This window comes from Cherax quadricarinatus, chromosome 31 (genome assembly GCF_038502225.1).
Source record: "Cherax quadricarinatus isolate ZL_2023a chromosome 31, ASM3850222v1, whole genome shotgun sequence".
Classification (NCBI taxonomy): Eukaryota; Metazoa; Arthropoda; class Malacostraca; order Decapoda; family Parastacidae; genus Cherax; species Cherax quadricarinatus.
In genome coordinates this window covers 13,404,899-13,430,828 of record NC_091322.1, presented here as the reverse complement: position 1 = coordinate 13,430,828, position 25,930 = coordinate 13,404,899, and the positions used below count along the sequence as shown (strand labels likewise).

The following is a 25,930-nucleotide window of genomic DNA, read 5'->3' as shown; positions in this document are numbered from 1 at the left end:
TAAGTCAGGCAACCGCTTCCTGATGGAAGCAATGTTCCATGAAAAGATTTGTAATGTATCCATTGTAGTGAGTTATTACAATCTCTTGCTCATAAGATGGTAAAACTATTATGCTTTGACTACAGTGTGCAGGCACTTAAGAGCAAATAGCATAGTTTGTACGTCTTTATCTTCAGGACCTTTATTTTTAAGCATTTTTCGGCATATTGGCAGCCAGTTCCAAGGCAAGTCTTGAAGGCAAGAGTCATGGGCTTCTTTCTTACAAATTGCTGGAAGCTGAACGGGGATTGCTGCACTTTTGACATCATCACCATGCTCAAGAGCATCATCCTGATTACATATATTTATTAAACTTGTCAGGATTTGTTCAAGATGCTCAATTTTTTTCTGGAAATTTGTTATATGTCCGAGGCAGCTACGGTGAAAAGCTCTGTTCCACAAGGCACAGTACTAGCTCCCATCTTGTTCCTCATCCTCATATCCGACATAGACAAGGATGTCAGCCACAGCACCGTGTCTTCCTTTGCAGATGACACCCGAATCTGCATGACAGTGTCTTCCATTGCAGACACTGCAAGGCTCCAGGCGGACATCAACCAAATCTTTCAGTGGGCTGCAGAAAACAATATGAAGTTCAACGATGAGAAATTTCAATTACTCAGATATGGTAAACATGAGGAAATTAAATCTTCATCAGAGTACAAAACAAATTCTGGCCACAAAATAGAGCGAAACACCAACGTCAAAGACCTGGGAGTGATTATGTCGGAGGATCTCAACTTCAAGGACCATAACATTGTATCAATCGCATCTGCTAGAAAAATGACAGGATGGATAATGAGAACCTTCAAAACTAGGGAGGCCAAGCCCATGATGACACTCTTCAGGTCACTTGTTCTATCTAGGCTGGAATATTGCTGCACTCTAACAGCACCTTTCAAGGCAGGTGAAATTGCCGACCTAGAAAATGTACAGAGAACTTTCACGGCGCGCATAACGGAGATAAAACACCTCAATTACTGGGAGCGCTTGAGGTTTCTAAACCTGTATTCCCTGGAACGCAGGAGGGAGAGATACATGATTATATACACCTGGAAAATCCTAGAGGGACTAGTACCGAACTTGCACACGAAAATCACTCACTACGAAAGCAAAAGACTTGGCAGACGATGCACCATCCCCCCAATGAAAAGCAGGGGTGTCACTAGCACGTTAAGAGACCATACAATAAGTGTCAGGGGCCCGAGACTGTTCAACTGCCTCCCAGCAGACATAAGGGGGATTACCAACAGACCCCTGGCAGTCTTCAAGCAGGCACTGGACAAGCACCTAAAGTCAGTTCCTGATCAGCCGGGCTGTGGCTCGTACGTTGGTTTGCGTGCAGCCAGCAGCAACAGCCTGGTTGATCAGGCGCTGATCCACCAGGAGGCCTGGTCACAGACCGGGCCGCGGGGGCGTTGACCCCCGAAACTCTCTCCAGGTAAACTCCAGGTATGAGGAAGGTCAGGCGAATCCAATGCCTCTCCGGAGGATGGCACTTCTGGGTTAGTGCTTTCTTTAACACCTATCACCTTAACAGGTACCATGGTTACATTAGTGTTCTCTGTTTCATCATTCATTGCAGGTAGGTCCTGTGCATCTGACTCATCTCCAATTTCCAGGGAGGTTACCTGTGTGGTGTCCGTCTGACTGTTGTAGTTGTGTGTATTGGGAGAAATGACAAACTCATCCCCATATTCAGGTGTAGCCATAGATATCTGTAGTGGCAGACCAGTAGTTCCATATGTGCTAGCAGGGATGGCTAGCTCCTCCACAGCTGGTGTGTGTGATGTCATTCTGGTATCACCAGAATCCTTTGCAGTGAGGTGGAGTTCTTGCACACTTTGCAGAGGTTCAGTCTCAGATCTGGCTGTGGTAGACTGGATGGCCCCATCCTCAGTTACCATTAAAGGACTGTTATCAGGTTTACATCGAAGGTTGTTTGGGTTCTGACTGCAGTCCTTGTGGGAAACTGTAACCCCAACTTCTTTACAGTTAATACACTTAAATTTTTGGCTGTCAGGGCCTACTGTGCATTCTCTAGTGGAATGTTTCCCAGCACACTTACCACACCAAGAATGTAGTATTCCACAGTCTACTGCAACATGGCCATAGTGCTGGCATTTGTAACACCTACGTTTAGGGGGTAGGTACACTTCGATGTTTAGGAAACGTAAACCATGCACCCAGATATTCCGGGGGAGGGGCACAGGACCCACCCAACTGGCAATAATTTGGGATTTTCCTTTAAGTCTTTTAGACCATACCCCCGGCCGGGATTGAACCCGCGGTCATAGAGTCTCAAAACTCCAGCCCGTCGCGCTTGATGATATGCTCACTTAGAGTCAGATGGGATGGGTCCATGCAGAGAGGGTATTCAAAGATTATGATACTGACCCATTTTTTAAAGTGGTGAGTGTCTGATGGAGGTCGGAGCAGCTTAATACCCCCATAAGGTGTACTAAGTAGATCATTGATCAGTTCTGCATTCTGTTCCACAAACACAAAGTTGTGTGTGTTTTTCCTAAATTGGATCCTTGAGTTAGGATGCTTGTGTACAGCTGCCATTAGCCATGCACACTTAGCAGGCAGCGGGGTGTTGTCAGGGAAGTTCAGCTTAACACATTCTTCCTTTGAAGAAAGACTTCTTGCAGCCTCTGTGCACCAAGGACGTTTAGTATCACATTGTGTACGAGTCAAGTGAGTCTGACTACGTCGACGCTCTAGCCCTTTCTCGCTTTTTCTCTTTTGTTTACTTTTAAAGGTCTGGAAGCTATCATCATTTCCATCACCTGCAGAAATAGTTTCCTCTATGACAGTTGCCATGTTTGCCAGTGATGATATCTGGTGTAAGACTCACAACACAAGAATTCCTCGCTTATCTTTCCCTTATAGCTTATGCAAGAGCAAATATTCACTACAAAGTCAGAAGTCCAAAATAGATCACAAGACACAAGTGCTCAAGTTCAATGAACACCACCAACCATACTCAACCCAGACCACCACCACTCAATACGACACACACCCCACCAAAAACACATTCAGAGACCTCTTGTATGTGTGTTAATAATATGGTACATATAATGATATAATGGATGGTACAGGCGAGGTCTTACACCTTATCACAAATTACAAAGATGAAAAGAGAGAGAGAGAGAGAGAGAGAGAGAGAGAGAGAGAGAGAGAGAGAGAGAGAGAGAGAGAGAGAGAGAGAGAGAGAGAGAGAGAGAGAGAGAGAGAGAGAGACAAAGTAGGTAATATTGAGCATAAAATTAGAATTCTGTCATACATCACATTAAACAAGAGGTTCAGATTCAATGATAACTTCCACTTGAGTTAGTTCAGGCTACTGCCACCTAATGTACCTCACTGAAATAATAATATAGCAGACATCACAATGAATGCTGAAGACAACCTCTTACCCCAACCATAGATTGTAAACAGTATTACTAAAAAAAAAAAAAAAACTAGGTAATGTTACAATGACAATGAGATAAATCACTGTGGTGGACTTGCTTGGTCCATCCTGGGTAACTCACACGTTACTATGTTATATATGTATGCAAGCATAAGTGTGCAGCTGTAGATAGATGAACCAGTACCTAAACAATCTCACTTACACACGCGTTACTATGTATGGCAAGTGTTACCAAGTACACCAAGTGTACACTTTATCACTTAGAATATACTTTTGTTGATGTAAATATAGGTGAGAGTGGTACACCGCTGGTCGTAATAAACACTCTCAACTTCTCAAAGTCACACACTAGGCCCAGCTTCTGGAGAGGTACCAGCGTTTTAATGTGTTTATTATGTGTCAGTGCGAGTCTGCAGTCATTAAATTGGTGTATCAGAAGTTAAACACTACAATCCAGTTGATCAAATAGTCTAAAACAATTTACACAATGTATAACTAGAAGTATAATGATTGCAAATTGTTACTATTACAATTTTAACTAGGCGCTAGACCCACTAGATGAGATAAGATAAGATAAGATAAGATTTCGTTCGGATTTTTAACCCCGGAGGGTTAGCCACCCAGGATAACCCAAGAAAGTCAGTTCATTATCGAGGACTGTCTAACTTATTTCCATTGGGGTCCTTAATCTTGTCCCCCAGGATGCGACCCACACCAGTCGACTAACACCCAGGTACCTATTTGCTGCTAGGTGAACGGGACAATAGGTGTAAGGAAACGTGTCGAAATGTTTCCACCCGCCGGGAATCGAACCCGGGCCCTCCGTGTGTGAAGCGGGAGCTTTAGCCACCAGGCCACCGAGATGGCAAGGAACATAGATGTTAACAGGCTGACTCTTGCTTAACACAGTTGAAAGGTAACCGAATTACTCAAGAGAGAAAGTATTCATGAAACTGAACATTATGCAGCAGTAAGCTTGTTCACAGTAAAAATACAAAGCATAAGTTACACACACCACAGATGAACACTGCAATTTGAAATATTACTGGGAATTTAGCAGTAAAGTTTCAGTCTGAACGAGAAAATGTATTAGAAAACACAGCAATGATACTAGGACAAGCAATTTAATTATGTAACCGTATTTAATAGTTCAATTACACTGAGCAGAGCATGTATTACACTGATTTATCAAATGTAAGGAGTCGCTACACTGAAGCACACTCTGAGCCTTTTAAAGTCTTAATACAGGCTTACAAATGACAATTAACTGTTGGGGAAAGCAGCACTTAACACTTCTAGCACACGTATGACAGATGAATGTTCACTGTGTACAAGCCAATCACCACAAACTTACTATGTTTATAAGTGAACCTCTGGCATGTCCCACTCAAAATGTCAGCACTGCAATGCTCGTCAAATTGTTCTCAAGCCACTACAGGAAACACTGGTATGCCAGCAGCACTGCAGAACGTATACACAGACATGCTGGGCCCTAGGACAGCTATAACTGCAGGCTGCCTTAGCTTGTTCTGGCTAGCTTATAGTGCTGCCCTCAAGCTTGCTTGACTGTGCTCGCCAAGCCCGCGCCAACCACCCGGATACCTGCTTGCAGCAGGCAGGCAGGCACACAGGAGACACTCGCAAGCTGAGCGGAGTGCGGCACAGTTGGACACGGGCACTCAAACATCCATGTGGTCTGGCAAAAACCGCCTCTAGACCACAAGCAAGTAGAGGCGAACGGCTGAGTTCCAAATCGAGGAAGGAGAAGGGACAAGGAAGGGATATTCACCTCGCTAGACACAGGCAATATGGGTGTAGTGGCTAGCAGACGAGGGCATAGTAACTCACGAAATCGTAATGAGACTCTCTGACCACGGGTTCAAATCCCGCCCGTGGTATGGAGGGCATAGTCACTGGTAGGCGGGATTCCCCAGTGGAAGTCCTACCCAAAGACATGGGTTAGTTGTAGTAGTAGTTGTCGTAGTCGTGAAGGTTCTGAACATGTCCTCAGAATCAAGATTCAATAATGTTGTACACGGGACTGATTACCTCATCTTCTATACATAGTTCTACTGTCTTTAAGTTATGTCCTGGAATTTGTATTCATAAAGCCACTGGATGGCGAAACGTCTACAATAAAGATACCCAGATGTTGCACATGTGTCTTAATTTCATGTACTTGTAGTAAAAAAAGATATTATTATCATAACCCTTCAACACGGGCTTAGGACCGTCACAACCCTTCAGCGCACATGAACCTAGGACCGTCACAACCCTTCAGCGCACATGAACCTAGGACCGTCACAACCCTTCAGCGCACATGAACCTAGGACCGTCACAACCCTTCAGCGGGCACGGACACAGCCGTCAGGACCCTTGTATCCATCAGCAACTGAGAAACCAACATGGCTGATAGAGGTCCGACCAGTGTTCAGGCTATCAAGGAGAGAGCAGCAATAAGAGCTGCTCTTAAAAGAGAGTTCCAGAAACAAGTGAACAATCCTTACCGTCATGCCTCTGGTGAAGGTGGTTACCTGGTGAGCTCTTAACACAATGCTGTGTATCCATCTTTATAATTACACCGACGGGTTAACGCAATTTTTGAGAATATTTTAAAGATTTATTTTGCAATTTATTAATACAGGTATTAATGAAAAAATAAAAAGCTTGTGGTCTACTGGGAGTTATCGTTGTACTGTTAGCTGACCCTGTACTGGTAGTTGTTCCTGTACTGGTAGTTGACCCTGTACTGGTAGTTGACCCTGTACTGGTAGTTGATCCTGTACTGGTAGTTGATCCTGTACTGGTAGTTGTTCCTGTACTGGTAGTTGATCCTGTACTGGTAGTTGATCCTGTACTGGTAGTTGATCCTGTACTGGTAGTTGTTCCTGTACTGGTAGTTGATCCTGTACTGGTAGTTGATCCTGTACTGGAAGTTGTTCCTGTACTGGTAGTTGATCCTGTACTGGTAGTTGATCCTGTACTGGTAGTTGTTCCTGTACTGGTAGTTGATCCTGTACTGCTAGTTGACCCTGTACTGCTAGTTGACCCTGTACTGGTAGTTGACCCTGTACTGGTAGTTGATCCTGTACTGGTAGTTGATCCTGTACTGGTAGTTGATCCTGTACTGGTAGTTGATCCTATACTGGTAGTTGATCCTGTACTGGTAGTTGTTCCTGTACTGGTTGACCCTGTACTGGTAGTTGACCCTGTATTGGTAGTTGACCCTGTACTGGTTGATCCTGTACTGGTAGTTGACCCTGTACTGGTAGTTGACCCTGTACTGGTAGTTGATCCTGTACTGGTAGTTGACCCTGTACTGGTAGTTGATCCTGTACTGGTAATTGACCCTGTACTGGTAGTTGTTCCTGTACTGGTAGTTGATCCTCTACTGGTAGTTGATCCTGTACTGGTAGTTGTTCCTGTACTGTTAGCTGACCCTGTACTGGTAGTTGACCCTGTACTAGTATTTGATCCTGTACTGGTAGTTGTTCCTGTACTGGTCGTTGACTCTGTGCTGGTAGTTGATCCTGTACTGGTAGTTGATCCTGTACTGGTAGTTGACCCTGTACTGGTAGTTGACCCTGTACTGGTAGTTGATCCTGTACTGGTAGTTGATCCTGTACTAGTATTTGATCCTGTACTGGTAGTTGATCCTGTACTGGTAGTTGATCCTGTTCTGGTAGTTGATCCTGTACTGGTAGTTGATCCTGTACTGTTGTTCCTGTACTGTTGTTCCTGTACTGTTGTTCCAGTACTGTTGTTCCTGTACTGTTGTTCCAGTACTGTTGTTCCAGTACTGTTGTTCCAGTACTGTTGTTCCAGTACTGTTAGTACAGGAACAATAACAGTACAGGAACAACTAACAGTGCAGGAACAACTAACAGTACAGGAACAACTGTTAGTTGATCCTGTACTGGTAGTTGATCCTGTACTGGTAGTTGATCCTGTACTGGTAGTTGACCCTGTACTGGTAGTTGACCCTGTACTGGTAGTTGACCCTGTACTGGTAGTTGATCCTGTACTAGTATTTGATCCTGTACTAGTATTTGATCCTGTACTGGTAGTTGTTCCTGTACTGGTAGTTGTTCCTGTACTGGTAGTTGACCCTGTACTGGTAGTTGACCCTGTACTGGTAGTTGACCCTGTACTGGTAGTTTTTTTTTTTTTATTTTTATTTAAAAAACACAGTATACATGTATGTTATACATAATTGACTAAAACACAGTATAGATGTGTGATATACAAAATTGATTTTAACACAAGAACCGTGAAAACTTTATGTAAGACAACAATATATATAACCAAACAGAGAACTATCGGAACATACCTTAAACACCAAATAAATATATAACCAAACCTGACAGTCTTATTCATATTGTGTATGAAATTTTATATACAAAAGAATGTCATATAAACTAAAGCATTGCGCATTCAATGGTGCTATGGACATAAAAATTTATGTACAAAAACAATATAGAAACTAAAACATTGCACACTCACTAGTACTTTGGTTATATTAAATAACTATCAGAAAACTACATGACTTGAAATTGAAACCTGGTGTTCTTTATTTTGGTTTTGCATGTATTGAAAAAGGAATCAAAATATATAAAAATCCTTTAATAATTAACATAAGACTTTACAGATCTTTTTTTTTTTTTTGTATATTTTTATTAAAACATAGAACAAATATAGTAAGTATAAGAGTAAAATAAAAACCATACTAGATATTACAAAACCTCTGAAACACAATCCCGATACATTTAGAACACCATATATCATGGCCATATTACAACCATATACATAACCCACGACCATATACATAACCCACAACCATATACATAACCTTCAAACCCTCCTTTACAATACTCATTATTGCCAGTGCAGACACAGCTGACACTTCTACCCCCCCCCCCGTATGTACAGTCCCCATTCTAAATAACATACATTAATTTCCCTAATGAATGGTCATTGATAACAATTTCTACTAAAATAACCCAACCAACCAACTTCCAAACAAAAACAGTCAGGGTCATTATAAGACATGTAGGAACGAGTCCTGCAATCATATATATATGTATACATATACGCATGCATATACACACATACGTGTATGTGCACTTATTCATAAGAACAAACTGAATCATACATAGAAATAAATCGCTAAATGACTTGTCTGCAAATAAACTAAAAATATTACATTCAATGATAGAACTATACCTAAGACATTGGTTCCCACAAACACACCTACACATACACAAAGTTAATGTTACCGATTAACACTCAATATATAATAGGACCTTCCATACAAAATAAGGGTATATATAAACCCCATCAAATACTTATATATTTTCGTACATAGTGCATAAAGTACCCATTCAATACGATAAAAAGAGACGGATGACAAGGCTAAATCTATCATCAGATTGAAAATATATAAAACATAACCTCACAATATTATATAAATATAAACCTCCTATATCAAATGGTTCTTATGACAATAAGAGAAAAAATCGAAAATCACATACAACTGTCGACTCTGTGATTTTACAAATTCATAAGGTCTACATACTCCGGAGCCCCCAACGGCTCCCTACAAATAAACTTTACCCACATCAACCACCTTGCAAACCAATCAACCTTCCTCATCAGGCTTCCAATCACTCAAAGAGGACGCACCACTGAAGAGACCAACCCCTTGCCTCTCACCCCATACCCAAACGGAGTAGACGTTCAACAGTAAGTCCACGATAACCCTCCGGAAAACTAATTACCCACCTTCCCCCATATAATTGTTTGTTCCTACATGCTGTCCTATAAAAACTCGCCGCCAACGCTTTTATCCTAATGTTCCCCTCCACCTCCCTCATCCCCCAAGAAACATACAAGTAATCAACTATTACGTATCTGATAGCCCTTCCCACCTCTTTGGGTACCCCTCCCATATCTAACATTAAAGCCCTAAGGGGTGATATCTGTCCCCCCCCCAATAAAAAGGAAACCCTCTTCAACCACAATCTTACCACCTCCAATGCAGAACAAAAATATACTACATGAAAAGCCGTTTCAACTTCCCCACAAAAACCGCATGATGCCTCTCTCACAAAACCCATTCGTCTTAGCACCTCTTTCGATGCTAACGTCCCCATAAGAAATCTATATACTAATTCCCTCGCTCTTGCCGGTATTCTTAATTTACTAAATTCCACCCATATCACTCTCCAATCATATGTGGGATAAACTGCCATCCCTTGCATTAATTCCTGACGATGACCCACACCCACTAACCGTTTTACCTTGAGTTTTTTAACATTGCATACCTTTAACATAAACCGCAACATATCTTCACACTCCACTAAGTCCCTGCCACCCCACCATTTGCGGATATCCCCCATCACCTCCCCCACCCGAAGACCCCTTTCCCCCGCTGCCCGAATATACCTCTGCTTCACATATAGCGCCTTCACCCTAGACCCTAATGCAATCAATCCCAGTCCTCCCTGCCTTACCACAGTCATTACTACATCTTTGCCCAACCACGCCCTCCCATAACCCCACACATACCTTAAGACTCTTCTTTGCATTTCCATAATATCCTGACTTCGTAATGGTTAAATTTCCGCCACTCCCCACACCTTACTATAAATCAGCGTATTTACCACCACAACCCTTTGATGCAAGGTTACATCCCCGGCCCTTAAACTCCTGAGCCTACTCAAAGCTCTGTCCATTACCATTTCTGAATTAACCCTCCTGCTCTCCTGTGCATCTGCCAAAAACAAAATCCCACAAATCTTTAGCCTATCTACAGTTATCCAACCAAACTCCTCCCCCAAGGTCCCTCCTACCCAAGCGCCTACCTCCAGCAACCGTGATTTCTGCTTATTAACTCTCATCCCAGTAGCATTCCCAAAAATCTCAATTACCCTTCCCACTTTTCTTAAATCTTCTATCTCGTTAAGTAAAACAGTTGTATCATCTACATAACCAACAATATTCCCACAATATCCTCCACTCTCCCCCATCCTTCCCATCCCACCATCAACCAGAACATAGAAAGGATTCTGCATACATGCAAAGAGTATTTGGGAGAGTGGACACCCCTGCCTTAAACCCCTCCCCATGCTTACAGAACTACCCAACCTCCCATTTACCTGTACTCTCATTGATGCATTCTCATACAAAGTCCTCACCCATCCAACCACCCTCCCTCCAAAACCCATTCTCACCATACTCTCAATCAAAAATTCCCTATCCACATAATCATAAGCTTTCTCCCAATCCAGACCTAGAATACCTCCCTTATTACTACCCTCAAGAAAATCCCGAATACGACCATGACCTACCCGCATACTCCTCCCCGGGATACCAAACTGTCCCCCATGTATCACCGACCCCATGACCTTCTTCAGTCTATTACCCAAAATTTTCGCAAAAACCTTGTAATCCGCGCACATCAAAGATATTGCACGGTAAGCACTCAACTCTCTACCCCCCCTCTTCTTTGGCACCAAAACTATGACACCCGTACTTTGCGATGTGCCCAACTTCCCACTAGTTAACATATGGTCCAATAGCCTAACAAAACACTGCCTAATACACCCCCAATGTGCTCTATAAAAATCATTTGGTATACCGTCTATCCCTTGTGTTTTCCCGGTACTCATCCCGAAAACTGCCTCTTCCACCTCAACCTCACTTATACCAACCTCCAACCCCACTCTATCCTGCTCACTTAAAACGCTATGGAACCCCCCTTCAAAAATACCCTCCCAGGAACCCCCCTCCCTCCAACTCCATTTCTCCCTAAACCAACTATCTGCATAAAGACTCATACTTTCCGTATTGGATAGGACTCGACCCACTGGATACCCTCCCACCCCAGGGCTTGTCTCCAATTGTAGAATGGTGGTTACACTCTGTCGATCCCTAAATTTACGTAAAACATACCCAGACGGCTTATCACCCCACAAAACATCCTCTAACCCCGCCCTAACCCTAATTGCATCAAACCTATCATTGTGTAATTCAGTGATTCTACTCCGCAGACTGTCCATTTCATCCCTCCTACCACCTCCCCCAACATAACAATCTTGCAACTCTCCCTCCAGATAATTTTGCAACCCAAAACGCCACCTCGCCTCTTCTCGTCCCCTTACCTTAAAAAAATTCGCTATTCCAGGTTTGGCCTGCATTTCCCACCAATCTAACAGATCTATCTCCCTGTCCCTAGCCTCCCAAAAAGGCAACCACCAATCACTGAAAAAAGGCCCCTCCCCCTCCTCCTTAAGAAGCCTTACATTTAATTTCCAGTACCCAGAATAAATACGCACCACTCCATCCCACATCAAATCTGCTATTACTGCCCTGTGATCAGAAAACCCCACGTCAAGGGTTTGCACCCTCACAACGTCTATTCCCTGCTTAATGTAGATTCTGTCCAATCGCGCTTCATATCCCCTACGGACGAACGTGTGCTCCACTAGGTATCCCCCCTCCCCACCACATCTACAACCCCAATATCTCGCAATACATCCCTCAGAACACTCAACACACAACCCGCCCCTCTCGGTTCGACATCACCACTCCGAATCACACAATTCCAATCACCTCCAATTACTGTTATAGCAGGCAAACCTCTCAAGTGATACATCAGTACCTCCCTGACAAAATCTACTTTTACCCTGGTATTACTAGTTGCTGGCATGTAAACTCCTACGAAACTTGCTCGACTCTCACCCCAGACACCATCCACCCTCACGACCCTCCCACCCCCCCCCCCTCTTCCCAGCCGATGACACGCAAGGGGCTGGTCTCCTTTATCGCCACTGCTACCCCACCTTTCAATTGCAAACCACTGGTAACATACATCCGATATCCTTTTAACCTCAACACACAACCAGCCCTATGATTATGCTCTTGCAAAAAGCAAATGTCTACATCAAACCGCCGTAAAAACCACTCCAACCAAACTTTCTTAACCTCAGTCTTAAGTCCATTAACATTAAGCGTGACACTTCTGAAAATTATAGAAGGGGCAGCTTTCCCCTATGCCGCTGGGATTTACTCGCTGCACTTTTCACATTACGTATTCCTTTACCACTCGAGTTATCCTGTGCAGTCACCTCCCCCCTCCCTCTCCCACTGTGCAACTCAGGCGCACCTCTACCACTATGTGGCATCGGCTCCACAACCGCTGCCCATGACTTCTTCCCCGGCCTCTGCCCCGGGGTAATAACCTCGTCTATCTCTGATGCCGCAGTTCTTTTCCTAGAACTTCCACTTACACACATCTCACCCTCAGACGAATCCTCCTGGTGTACCTCCACGGCCACCACATGCTCCAGCCTTTTCTTACTCAAGTCTTTCTCCACAATTTGTTGTCCCTCCAGCTCTCCAACTTCACATAAACTGAGGGCACCTTCTGCACCGGGCTCCTCCCCATCCAAAAAGTCCTTGATCACATCTGCCAGTAAACCCTCCTGAGTTGAAGCTTCCTGGACAAAAGACTCCTCAGATGTCACCTTCGACTCCCCCGACTCCCCTGGGAGAGTGACACACGTCTCCGCCACCGCCACCTCCCGGTCGACCTCCTCGCTCCAGAGATCAGACCTCCGGCCTCCCGAGGCAACAGAGCCAGGCACCAAATCACACGACTGTTGAATCACAATCGGCGTTTCCAGAATTCGAGGAGCCCGCCTCCTAGGACACTGGGCCGCCATGTGCTCATAAGAGCTACACAGACGACATGTTTTTCTCTGACTCGCATAGTACACATAAACCTGTGTTCTACAACCGGTCATCGTTACATAGGATGGTATAGGCCTTGTTAAAGACATTTTAAGGGTGTAAGAACCTTCCGGCATTCCTTCATACGGACCATCCCTCCATACCCCCATGGTTGCAGAATGCACTGTCCCATAACTGCGAAAAAACTCCTGTAGGCCATACGCCGTGGCCTCGAAGGGTACATTCCGTACCTTCACCCATGTGAAGTACTTAGAAACATCATGTAACACAACATCCATCGCTGAATTCACACTCATGCGTTGTTCCTGGTACTGCTCAACAATTCTTGTGTAGAAGCCGGCTCTTAGAAATTTCACGAAGATTCTTGTCAAACCATTAAGAGCGACGCCATATAATTCCTCGTTGGGGATACCATATGTGTCCCTGATGATGTTAGGGAGAAGTACGTTCATCGTATCTCCACTTAACATACCACGAACCAGCTCTATGCAGATAGTATTTACTCTTCGTACTGTATGTTCAGCCATTTTGATATCCCAAAATGAGCAGCGCACGTCCTCGCTACTCAATGGTTCCTCTTCAAGGGGGGCTCCTTGGCGTGGTGAAGAGGCTCTTGGTCTGAGGAATTAGCCCTGTCGGTCTTCTTCCTCAGACCGAACCTAATTACCCCCCATTCTCCCCTCCCCTATCCCATCCTCCCCATCCTCCCCTTTTTCCATTCCTCCTCCTCCTCCCCACTCCTCCCTTTTGCCCTTCCTCTTTTTGGCCTTTGGGATTTCTCCCACAGGCGCGCTAGTTCCTAGGTAGGGGAAAGGACACTGGGGTCCATCCCATTCCGTTGAGGTTCTTGGCGGTGGCGTAGTTTGCCGTGGAATCTGGATTGCCTAGGGATGTCCCGATCCCTCTCCGGTATCCCGGAGTAGCTTTGGGTATCTTTCAGGCGACGGGTGTATCTCTGGAAGCCACCTTTCGGATTCCGGGGGTGGTGGCCGAAGGAGGTATGCTTTGTGGCGGATATCCGGCCGCCCTCTCTTTTGTCCACCGAGGTAGCTCGGCAGATGTGAGGTTGCTATCCCGGATTGCTGGTTTACTGGCATGAAGGGTAGGGTATGGCACGGGTTCCATGCTGCATCTGCGCTACTAGCGGTGTTGAGGTCCTCTTGGGCGCGGAGGGAGATTCCCAGCCCTTTCATTCCTCCTAGGAACTATTCCTCCCCGCTCCCCCCTTTTTTTATTCTTTTTATTTTTATTTTCTTTTCTTCTTTCTTTTTTTTTCTTAAAAACAAAAAGCAAAGGAGTAACCTAACCATGGCAGCCCTAGTCCATGAAACCACTACCCCCGGGCCCCTTCTTGATACCGCACCCCATTCTGACCCTGCCTTGTGTTTAGACCACTCTTCGGACACTCCTGATGCCCCTGTACCTCTTGCTGGTGCTGTTTCCTCACCCGCTTCAGGTACCGGGGCTTCGACTGACTCCTTCGATTTGTCTGAACTCCGCTCTCCTTTGACTATGCTTCCGGCTTCTCCCTCTACGGTACGGCAATTTTCGAATCGCCCGCCCATTTCATGCCGGACCAACTCCGGTCCTACTCCTAAATGCCAACGTCAATCTCCTGATGATGCTCCTTCGTTACCTTCCCATTCTACTCGGAAAAGACCGACACGTCAAGCACTCCCTCTCCACGCTCAGTTTCGGACCACACAATGGACTAAATTCTTTACTTTAAGACCAACTTCTTCTTCTGCCTACCTTTCTGACCATAGTATTGGCAAAGCGCTCCTGCGTCATGTTGGCAGAGATATTTCATTTCACGCTCTCAAGAGCGGTACGAGCATCGTCACTGTCCAGAATGCTACCCAAGCTCATGATCTTTCTCTCCTTTCGAATATCGATACTACTCCTATCACTATTGAAAAACATCTTTCTCTCAATTCTTGTAGTGGTACTGTCATTCTGCCCCATACCATAGTCCAACAGAATTTCCAGTCATGTGGCAATGACATTTTTGAACAGCTGGAACTCCAGGATCTCCCAATCCTCAAAGTAGACACTTATGTCCTTCCTGCCCGGGGGAGGAGACGTTACCCTTGCAATGTGGCTCGTTTAACTTTTGACAGCCGAGAACTCCCGTCCTCTGTATATGTCGCGGGACATCGGTTACAAGTTCGAAAGGTGATACCTACACCGCAACAATGTAGAAATTGCTGGCGTTTTGGTCACCCAGCGAAATATTGCAGATCTATGGCCGAATGCCCAGTCTGTGGTGCCGACGACCATTCTAATACATCTTGCAATCAACCTCCATCTTGCCTTAATTGTAATGAAGCTCACCCTTCATACTCCCGCCGTTGCCAGGTCTACTTAAATGAACGTGAAATCCGTTGCCTCAAAGAGGCAGAAGGTCTCCCTTATGCTATGGCAGTTACTCATCTCCGCCTCCAAGGGAGACTACCCCGTGTTTCTTATTCTCGTGTTTCCAAACATCCCCCCACTTCTGGGGTCCCATCTTCTGCAGCCTCCTCTGTTGTTACCCCTCCCATAGCCACTACGGCATCTAATCCTTTTGCTGTCCTTGGCTCTGACGTCCCGACTACAACTCAGTCTGTTCTCACATCTTCGTGTCCTTCCTCACAAGCCCCAGTATCGACAAGACCTCGTACGACACCTAATACCAATCGCCCCTCTACACAGAAGTCCAAAAAATCCACATTGCCCAAGTCTTCTTTGCCCCTTCCTTCCCTTCTTCCACCTCCACACTTTACCTTTCCAGTCTCTGTACCTAGTTCTTCCCCTCTCTCTGGCTCTATTACAAGTGTGGAGATTCACCCTCCTCCTCGTACTATGCCTTCCACCCCCGTCCCCTCCCAAGTTTCTCCCTCTTCTGCCACCTCCCAGGTTTCTGCCTCTTCTGTCCCCCCCTACACTTCATCTCCAGTCCCTTACACTCTTCCCTCCCCCTCTACTTTGGTACAGTCCATTACTGTCCCAATCTTTACTCACCCTCCTCCTTCTATCTCCAATATGGTCTCCCATACATCTTTGAATTCAGAAACACTTGAAGCCATTTCAGAATATATTGCAGAGACTAAACCTTCAATGGACACTGATTCACTTCCTGTTCCTTCTCTTCCCTCTCCTCCATCTTCACAACCCCATTCTTCGCAACGCTCCGTTTCTTCGCTACTTGAACGTCTTCCAATGCCACCACACGTTGACTTTTCTAACCCCTCTAGTCCGTAGGTGCCTTTACCTACAGATTCCTGATATTTTCTTCATCGCCAATCATGGCCTATTTACAGTGGAATATCCGCGGCCTCAGGGGTAATCGGGGTGAGCTTCAGATGTTGCTTTCCAGGTTTTCCCCTGTTGGTGCTTGCTTACAAGAACCAAAATTACACTCGGCTGTTTTCCAACCTATCTCAGGCTATAATTTATTGTATTCTTCGGATCCTTTCTCAGATGGGACCTTTAATGAAAGTGCCCTTCTTCTACGCAATGATATTCCGTACTGTCAACTATTTGTCCATACCTCGCTGCATTACACTGCAGCCCGTATCCACTTAAATAAGTGGTTTACAATATGTTCTTTATATCTCTCTCCTTCTCGAGCATTTTCTATCCCAGACTTTGCCTTTCTTGTTTCATCCTTACCACCACCACTTCTGTTACTTGGTGATTTTAATGCCCACCATTTCCTCTGGGGGGGGGGTCTCATTGTGACTCACGTGGCATTCAGTTGGAGGCTTTTCTCGCCTCTCACCCCCTCCATGTTTTAAATACGGGTACTCCCACCCATTTTGATCCTCGTACTCATACTCTCTCTTGCATCGATCTATCAGTCTGCTCTTCCTCCACTGCACTAGACTTCACCTGGTCTGTTCTACCAGACTTACATGACAGCGATCATTTTCCGATCATTCTTACTTCTCCTTCCTATTCACCACCTTTCCGTAGCCCTCGCTGGCAATTTGATCGGGCAAATTGGGATCTTTACTCACACCTCACTGCTTTTAGTGAGGTTCCTTCTTCATCCTCCATTGATGAGCTCCTACACATCTTCTCGACATCAGTTTATACCGCAGCTTCTCATTCTATACCCCAAACCTCAGGCAGGCATTCTCAGAAGTGCGTGCCTTGGTGGTCTCCTGCTTGTGCTGCATGGGGCAGGTACCGGTACAATAGAACCGCTGAGAGACTTCTTGATTTTAAGCAGAAGCGTGCGATCGCTCGCCGTGTCATCCGTGAAGCTAAACGCACTTGTTGGCGAGACTATGTTTCCACCATCACCTCTGCTTCTTCTATGAGTGCAGTCTGGAAAAAAGTGAGGAAATTGAGTGGTAAATACTCTCCTGACCCGGCTCCTGTTCTACGGGTCGCTGGTGTTGATGTAGCAAACCCTCTCGACGTTGCCATTGAACTTGGCACACATCTGGTCCGTATTTCCCGAGGGCTCCATCTATGCCCCTCGTTTCTTTCCTCAAAGTCTGCCAGAGAGTTAGTACCCTTGGACTTTTCTACTCTCAGAGAAGAACAGTATAATGTGCCTTTTACACTTCAAGAACTGGAGGCAACGCTCTCAGCTTGCCGATCATCGGCAGCTGGGCCTGACGACATTCATATTCGTATGTTACAACATCTACATCGGTCAGCCCTTGTAGTCCTCTTACACCTCTTCAATCTTATTTGGGCACAAGGAGTTCTTCCCCAGCTGTGGAAATCTGCCATTGTTCTCCCTTTCCGCAAACCGGGTACTACAGGACATGATGCCTCCCACTATCGCCCCATCGCTCTTACTAGTGCAGTTTGCAAAGTGATGGAACGCCTCGTAAATCGACGTTTAATGTGGTATTTAGAGACTCACAACAGTCTCTCCGCTAGTCAATATGGCTTTCGTAAGGGTCGTTCTACCATAGACCCCTTACTACGCTTGGATACGTATGTTCGTAATGCCTTTGCGAATAATCACTCAGTTATTGCCATATTTTTTGACCTTGAGAAGGCATATGACACAACTTGGAGGTATAATATTTTGGCCCAGGCCCATTCCTTAGGCCTCCGAGGCAATCTACCATCCTTCCTTAAGAACTTTTTAACTGACAGACATTTCCGTGTTCGAGTCAATAATGTTCTTTCCCCGGACTTCGTCCAAGCTGAAGGTGTCCCTCAGGGATGTGTTCTAAGCACAACACTGTTTCTCCTTGCTATAAATGATTTGGCCTCTGTTCTTCCACCCAATATTTGGTCATCACTCTATGTTGATGACTTCGCTATTGCTTGTGCAGGTGCTGACTGTCACCTTATTGCAGTTTCTCTCCAGCATGCGGTCGACCGTGTTTCCACTTGGGCCACCACGCATGGGTTTAAATTTTCAAGTACCAAAACTCACCAAATTACTTTCACTAGACGCTCTGTTATCTCCGATCATCCTTTGTATCTCTATGGCTCCCGTATCCCCGAACGTGATACAGTCAGGTTTCTAGGCCTTCTCTTTGACCGTCGGTTATCCTGGAAACCTCACATTACCTCTCTGAAGGCAACTTGTCACAGCCGGCTAAACCTTCTTAAAACCCTTGCTCATCTTTCATGGGGAGCCGATCGTCGAACTCTGCTTCGCCTACATTCAGCCCTCGTTTTATCGAAACTCGATTATGGTGACCAGATTTATTCCGCGGCCTCTCCTGCTACTCTCTCTAGCCTTAACTCTATCCATCACCAAGGCTTACGTTTGTGCCTTGGTGCTTTTCGCTCTTCCCCTGTTGAGAGCCTCTATACAGAAGCAAATGTTCCATCCTTGTCTGATCGCCGTGATGCCCATTGCCTTCGCTACTATGTACGCTCTCACGATCTACACAATCCTTCCATTTATAGAATGGTCACCGATATTAGTAGACATTCTTTATTCGTTCGCCGCCCCTGTTTGCTCCGTCCCTTTTCTCTTCGCCTACATTCACTCTTGTCTTCCCTTCAGTTACCACCTTTATATGTTCATGTAGCATCTCACTTTTCCCTACCCCCCTGGGAAGTTCCAGCTGTTCGGGTCTGTTCTTTCTCACTCCCTTGCTCGAAAGCTCAACTGCCTACGGTGGCTTCCCGCTCTCTTTTTCTTGATCACTTCCACTCCCATTCTCATGCCACCGCTGTGTACACAGATGGCTCTAAGTCTTCAGACGGCGTCAGATTCGCAGCAGTGTTTCCGGACAGCGTCGTGCGGGGGCATTTACTATCTTCAGCTAGCATTTTTACTGCTGAACTGTATGCCATTCTTGCAGCACTTATTCGTATCGCATCTATGCCTGTGTCATCATTTGTAGTAGTCTCAGACTCCCTTAGTGCTCTACAGGCTATACGAAAATTTGATACATCTCATCCCCTAGTTCTCCGTATCCAACTTTGGCTACGCCGTATCTCTACCAAACATAAAGATATTGTTTTTTGTTGGGTCCCTGGTCATGTCGACGTACAGGGCAATGAACAGGCAGACACTGCTGCGCGGTCAGCAGTGCATGACCTACCAATTTCCTATCGAGGTGTTCCATTTCTGGACTATTTTGCTGCAATAGCTACCCACCTTCGCACCCGTTGGCAACAACGTTGGTCAACTCTGCTCGGTAACAAACTTCATTCTATTAAACCGAGCATAGGTTACTGGCCGTCTTCTTGTCATCAGTGCCGAGGTTGGGAGACCACTCTCTCCCGCCTTCGCATTGGCCACACTCGTCTTACTCATGGGTATCTCATGGAGAGGCACCCTGTTCCTCTCTGTGAGCAGTGTCAAGTTCCAGTATCGATTAGCCACATTCTGTTAGACTGCCCTCTCTATCAACGAGCACGCAGAATTTACCTCCAACGTCGTCTTCGTTCTACTACTCTCTCTTTACCTTCCCTTCTTGCTGATGGACCCTCCTTTAATCCTGACTCTCTCATTGACTTCTTGACAACGACTGATTTACTCCACAAACTCTGATGATACTTTTCGCACTCCCCTCAGCCCTTTCTAGTTCGGTCTCTTGCTGCCCTTTACCCTTTCACCATCCACTACCCCGCTGTTATCCGTGACCTATTACTCATCCATCTCCCTTTTGCCACCTGATGCCCTCGCTTCCTTCCTGCCCTGCAGCGCTGTATAGTCCTTGTGGCTTAGCGCTTCTTTTCTGATTATAATAATAATAATACTCAATGGTTGTTGATGTACTGAGGGAGCTAGCCTGAAGACAGCAGAGGGGTGCCGAGCACAACCGCACTCCACCGTGGTCAGGCAGCGAATGACTGGTAGTTGTTCCTGTACTGGTAGTTGATCCTGTACTGGTAGTTGATCCTGTACTGGTAGTTGATCCTGTACTGGTAGTTGATCCTGTACTGGTAGTTGATCCTGTACTGGTAGTTGTTAATGTACTGTTAGTTGATCCTGTACTGGTAGTTGATCCTGTACTGGTATTTGATCCTGTACTGATAGTTGATCCTGTACTGGTAGTTGATCCTGTACTGGTAGTTGATCCTGTACTAGTATTTGATCCTGTACTGGTAGTTGATCCTGTACTGGTAGTTGATCCTGTACTGTCAGTTGATCCTGTACTGTTAGTTGATCCTGTACTGGTAGTTGATCCTGTGCTGGTAGTTGATCCTGTACTGGTAGTTGTTCCTGTACTGTTAGCTGACCCTGTACTGGTAGTTGATCCTGTACTGGTAGTTGTTCCTGTACTGTTAGTTGATCCTGTACTGGTAGTTGTTCCTGTACTGTTAGCTGACCCTGTACTAGTATTTGATCCTGTACTGGTAGTTGACCCTGTACTGGTAGTTGTTCCTGCACTGGTAGTTGATCCTGTACTGGTAGTTGTTCCTGTACTGGTAGTTGTTCCTTTACTGGTAGTTGTTCCTGTACTGGTAGTTGATCCTGTACTGGTAGTTGATCCTGTACTGGTAGTTGTTCCTGTACTGGTAGTTGATCCTGTACTGGTAGTTGATCCTGTACTGGTAGTTGATCCTGTACTGGTAGTTGATCCTGTACTGGTAGTTGATCCTGTACTGGTAGTTGTTCCTGTACTGGTAGTTGTTCCTGTACTGTTAGTTGATCCTGTACTGGTAGTTGATCCTGTACTGGTAGTTGATCCTGTACTGGTAGTTGTTCCTGTACTGGTAGTTGATCCTGTACTGGTAGTTGTTCCTGTACTGGTAGTTGATCCTGTACTGGTAGTTGTTCCTGTACTGGTAGTTGATCCTGTACTGGTAGTTGATCCTGTACTGGTAGTTGATCCTGTACTTGTAGTTGATCCTGTACTGGTAGTTGATCCTGTACTGGTAGTTGATCCTGTACTGGTAGTTGTTCCTGTACTGTTAGTTGTTCCTGTACTGTTAGTACAGGAACAATAACAGTACAGGAACAACTAACAGTACAGGAACAACTAACAGTACAGGAACAACTAACAGTACAGGAACAACTCTTAGTTGATCCTGTACTGGTAGTTGATCCTGTACTGGTAGTTGATCCTGTACTGGTAGTTGTTCCTGTACTGGTAGTTGTTCCTGTACTGGTAGTTGATCCTCTACTGGTAGTTGTTCCTGTACTGGTAGTTGATCCTGTACTGGTAGTTGTTCCTGTACTGGTAGTTGTTCCTGTACTGGTAGTTGATCCTGTACTGGTAGTTGATCCTGTACTGGTAGTTGATCCTGTACTGGTAGTTGTTCCTGTACTGGTTGTTGACCCTGTACTGGTAGTTGTTCCTGCACTGGTAGTTAATCATGTACTGGTAGTTGTTCATGTACTGGTAGTTGTTCCTGTACTGGTAGTTGATCCTGTACTGGTAGTTGACCCCTTTACTGGTAGTTGTTCCTGCACTGGTAGTTAATCCTGTACTGGTAGTTGTTCCTTTACTGGTAGTTGATCCTGTACTGGTTGATCCTGTACTGGTAGTTGACCCTTTACTGGTAGTTGTTCCTGCACTGGTAGTTAATCCTGTACTGGTAGTTGTTCCTTTACTGGTAGTTGATCCTGTACTGGTAGTTGATCCTGTACTGGTAGTTGTTCCTGTACTGGTAGTTGTTCCTGTACTGGTAGTTGATCCTGTACTGGTAGTTGATCATGTACTGGTTGTTGTTCCTGTACTGGTAGTTGTTCCTTTACTGGTAGTTGATCCTGTACTGGTAGTTGATCCTGTACTGGTAGTTGTTCCTGTACTGTTAGTTGATTCTGTACTGGTAGTTGTCCCTGTACTGGTAGTTGTTCCTGTACTGGTAGTTGATCCTGTACTGGTAGTTGTTCCTGTACTGTTAGCTGACCCTGTACTAGTATTTGATCCTGTACTGGTAGTTGACCCTGTACTGGTAGTTGTTCCTGCACTGGTAGTTGATCCTGTACTGGTAGTTGTTCCTTTACTGGTAGTTGTTCCTGTACTGGTAGTTGATCCTGTACTGGTAGTTGATCCTGTGCTGGTAGTTATTATTATTATAATCAAAAAGAAGCGCTAAGCCACAAGGGCTATACAGCTGTGCTGGTAGTTGTTCCTGTGCTGGTAGTTTTTCCTGTACTGGTAGTTGTTCCTGTACTGGTAGTTGTTCCTGTACTGGTAGTTGTTCCTGTACTGGTAGTTGATCCTGTACTGGTAGTTGATCCTGTACTGGTAGTTGATCCTGTACTGGTAGTTGATCCTGTATTGTTAGTTGTTCCTGTACTGGTAGTTGATCCTGTACTGGTAGTTGATCCTCTACTGGTAGTTGATCCTGCACTGGTAGTTGTTCCTGTACTGGTTGTTCGTGTACTGGTAGTTGATCCTGTACTGGTAGTTGATCATGTACTGGTGGTAGTTCCTGTACTGGAGTTTACCTGGAGAGAGTTCCGGGGGTCAACGCCCCCGCAGCCCGGTCTGTGACCAGGCCTCCTGGTGGATCAGAGCCTGATCAACCAGGCTGTTGCTGCTGGCTGCACGCAAACCAACGTACGAGCCACAGCCCGGCTGGTCAGGAACCGACTTTAGGTGCTTGTCCAGTGCCAGCTTGAAGACTGCTAGGGGTCTGTTGGTAATCCCCCTTATGTATGCTGGGAGGCAGTTGAACAGTCTCGGGCCCCTGACATTTATTGTATGGTCTCTTAACGTGCTAGTGGCACCCCTGCTTTTCATTGGGGGGATGTTGCATCGTCTGCCAAGTCTTTTGCTTTCGTAGTGAGTGATTTTCGTGTGCAAGTTCGGTACTAGTCCCTCTAGGATTTTCCAGGTGTATATAATCATGCATCTCTCCCGCCTGCGTTCCAGGGAATACAGGTTTAGGAACCTCAAGCGCTCCCAGTAATTGAGGTGTTTTATCTCCGTTATGCGCGCCGTGAAGGTTCTCTGTACATTTTCTAGGTCAGCAATTTCACCTGCCTTGAAAGGTGCTGTTAGTGTGCAGCAATATTCCAGCCTAGATAGAACAAGTGACCTGAAGAGTGTCATCATGGGCTTGGCCTCCCTAGTTTTGAAGGTTCTCATTATCCATCCTGTCATTTTTCTAGCAGATGCGATTGATACAATGTTATGGCCCTTGAAGGTGAGATCCTCCGACATGATCACTCCCAGGTCTTTGACGTTGTTGTTTCGCTCTATTTTGTGGCCAGAATTTGTTTTGTACTCTGATGAAGATTTAATTTCCTCATGTTTACCATATCTGAGTAATTGAAATTTCTCATCGTTGAACTTCATATTGTTTTCTGCAGCCCACTGAAAGATTTGGTTGATGTCCGCCTGGAGCCTTCCACTGTCTGCAATGGAAGACACTGTCATGCAGATTCGGGTGTCATCTGCAAAGGAAGACACAGTGCTGTGGCTGACATCATTGTCTATGTCGGATATGAGGATGAGGAACAAGATGGGAGCGAGTACTGTGCCTTGTGGAACAGAGCTTTTCACCGTAGCTGCCTCGGACTTTACTCTGTTGACGACTACTCTCTGTGTTCTGTTAGTGAGGAAATTATAGATCCATCGACCGACTTTTCCTGTTATTCCTTAAGCACGCATTTTGTGCGCTATTATGCCATGGTCACACTTGTCGAAGGCTTTTGCAAAGTCTGTATATATTACATCTGCATTCTTTTTGTCTTCTAGTGCATTTAGGACCTTGTTGTAGTGATCCAATAGTTGAGACAGACGGGAGCGACCTGTTCTAAACCCACGTTGCCCTGGGTTGTGTAACTGATGGGTTTCTAGATGGGTGGTGATCTTGCTTCTTAGGACCCTTTCAAAGATTTTTATGATGTGGGATGTTAGTGCTATTGGTCTGTAGTTCTTTGCTGTTGCTTTACTGCCCCCTTTGTGGGGCTATGTCTGTTGTTTTTAGTAACTGTGGGACGACCCCCGTGTCCATGCTCCCTCTCCATAGGATGGAGAAGGCTCGTGATAGGGGCTTCTTGCAGTTCTTGATGAACACGGAGTTCCATGAGTCTGGCCCTGGGGCAGAGTGCATGGGCATGTCATTTATCGCCTGTTCGAAGACATTTGGCGTCAGGATAACATCGGATAGGCTTGTGTTAATCAAATTTTGTGGCTCTCTCATAAAAAATTCATTTTGATCTTCGACTCTCAGTCTGGTTAGCGGCTTGCTAAAAACTGAGTCATATTGGGACTTGAGTAGCTCACTCATTTCCTTGCTGTCATCTGTGTAGGACCCATCTTGTTTAAGTAGGGGCCCAATACTGGACGTTGTTCTCGACTTTGATTTGGCATAGGAGAAGAAATACTTTGGGTTTCTTTCGATTTCATTTATGGCTTTTAGTTCTTCCCGCGATTCCTGACTCCTATAAGATTCCTTTAGCGTAAGTTCGATGCTTGCTATTTCTCTGACCAGTGTCTCCCTACGCATTTCGGATATATTGACCTCTTTTAGCCGCTCTGTTATTCTTTTCCGTCGCCTGTAAAGGGAGCGCCTGTCTCTTTCTATTTTACGTCTACTCCTCCTTTTTCTTAGAGGAATAAGCCTTGTGCATACATCGAGTGCCACCAAGTTAATCTGTTCTAGGCATAAGTTGGGGTCTGTGTTGCTTAGTATATCTTCCCAGCTTATATCGGTTAGGACTTGGTTTACTTGGTCCCACTTTATGTTTTTGTTATTGAAGTTGAATTTGGTGAATGCTCCCTCGTGACTAGTCTCATTATGTCGGTCTGGGGCTCCACGCATACATGTCTGAACCTCAGTTGTGTTGTGATCTGAGTATATTGTTTTGATATGGTGACATTTCTTATCAGATCATCATTGTTAGTGAAGATGAGGTCTAGTGTATTCTCCAGTTTAGTAGGCTCTATTATTTGCTGGTTTAAATTGAATTTTGTGCAGAGATTTAAAAGCTCGTGTGAGTTTTCATCAGAGCTGCCTCCTGGTGTTATTACTGCAACAATATTATTTGCTATATTCCTCCATTTTAGGTGCCTTAAGTTGAAATCCCCCAGGAGCAAGATGTTGGGTGCAGGAGCTGGAAGATTTTCCAGACAGTGGTCAATTTTTAACAGCTGTTCCTGGAATTGCTGGGATGTTGCATCCGGAGGCTTGTAGACTACCACAATGATTAGGTTTTGGTTCTCGACCTTTACTGCTAAAACTTCCACTACATCATTTGAGGCATTAAGCAGTTCTGTGCAAACAAGTGACTCTGCAATGTACAGGCCAACCCCCCCCCCTTTTGCCTGTTCACTCTGTCACATCTGTATAGGTTGTAACCTGGGATCCATATTTCGTTGTCCAAGTGATCCTTTATGT

The 25,930-nt window shown here is 45.2% G+C and overlaps 1 protein-coding gene across 1 annotated transcript in view; it reads left to right on the top strand.

Annotated features, from left to right (window-relative positions):
* Positions 1-5,795: 5,795 nt before the first annotated feature.
* ND-B15 (NADH dehydrogenase (ubiquinone) B15 subunit) overlaps positions 5,796-25,930 on the top strand; it is a 31,766-nt gene continuing 11,631 nt past the window's right edge. Inside the window, exon 1 of the mRNA XM_070090209.1 lies at positions 5,796-5,994. Coding sequence (XP_069946310.1) covers positions 5,863-5,994 — 132 coding nt within the window. The 5' untranslated portion in view covers positions 5,796-5,862. The remainder of the gene's footprint in view (positions 5,995-25,930) is intronic.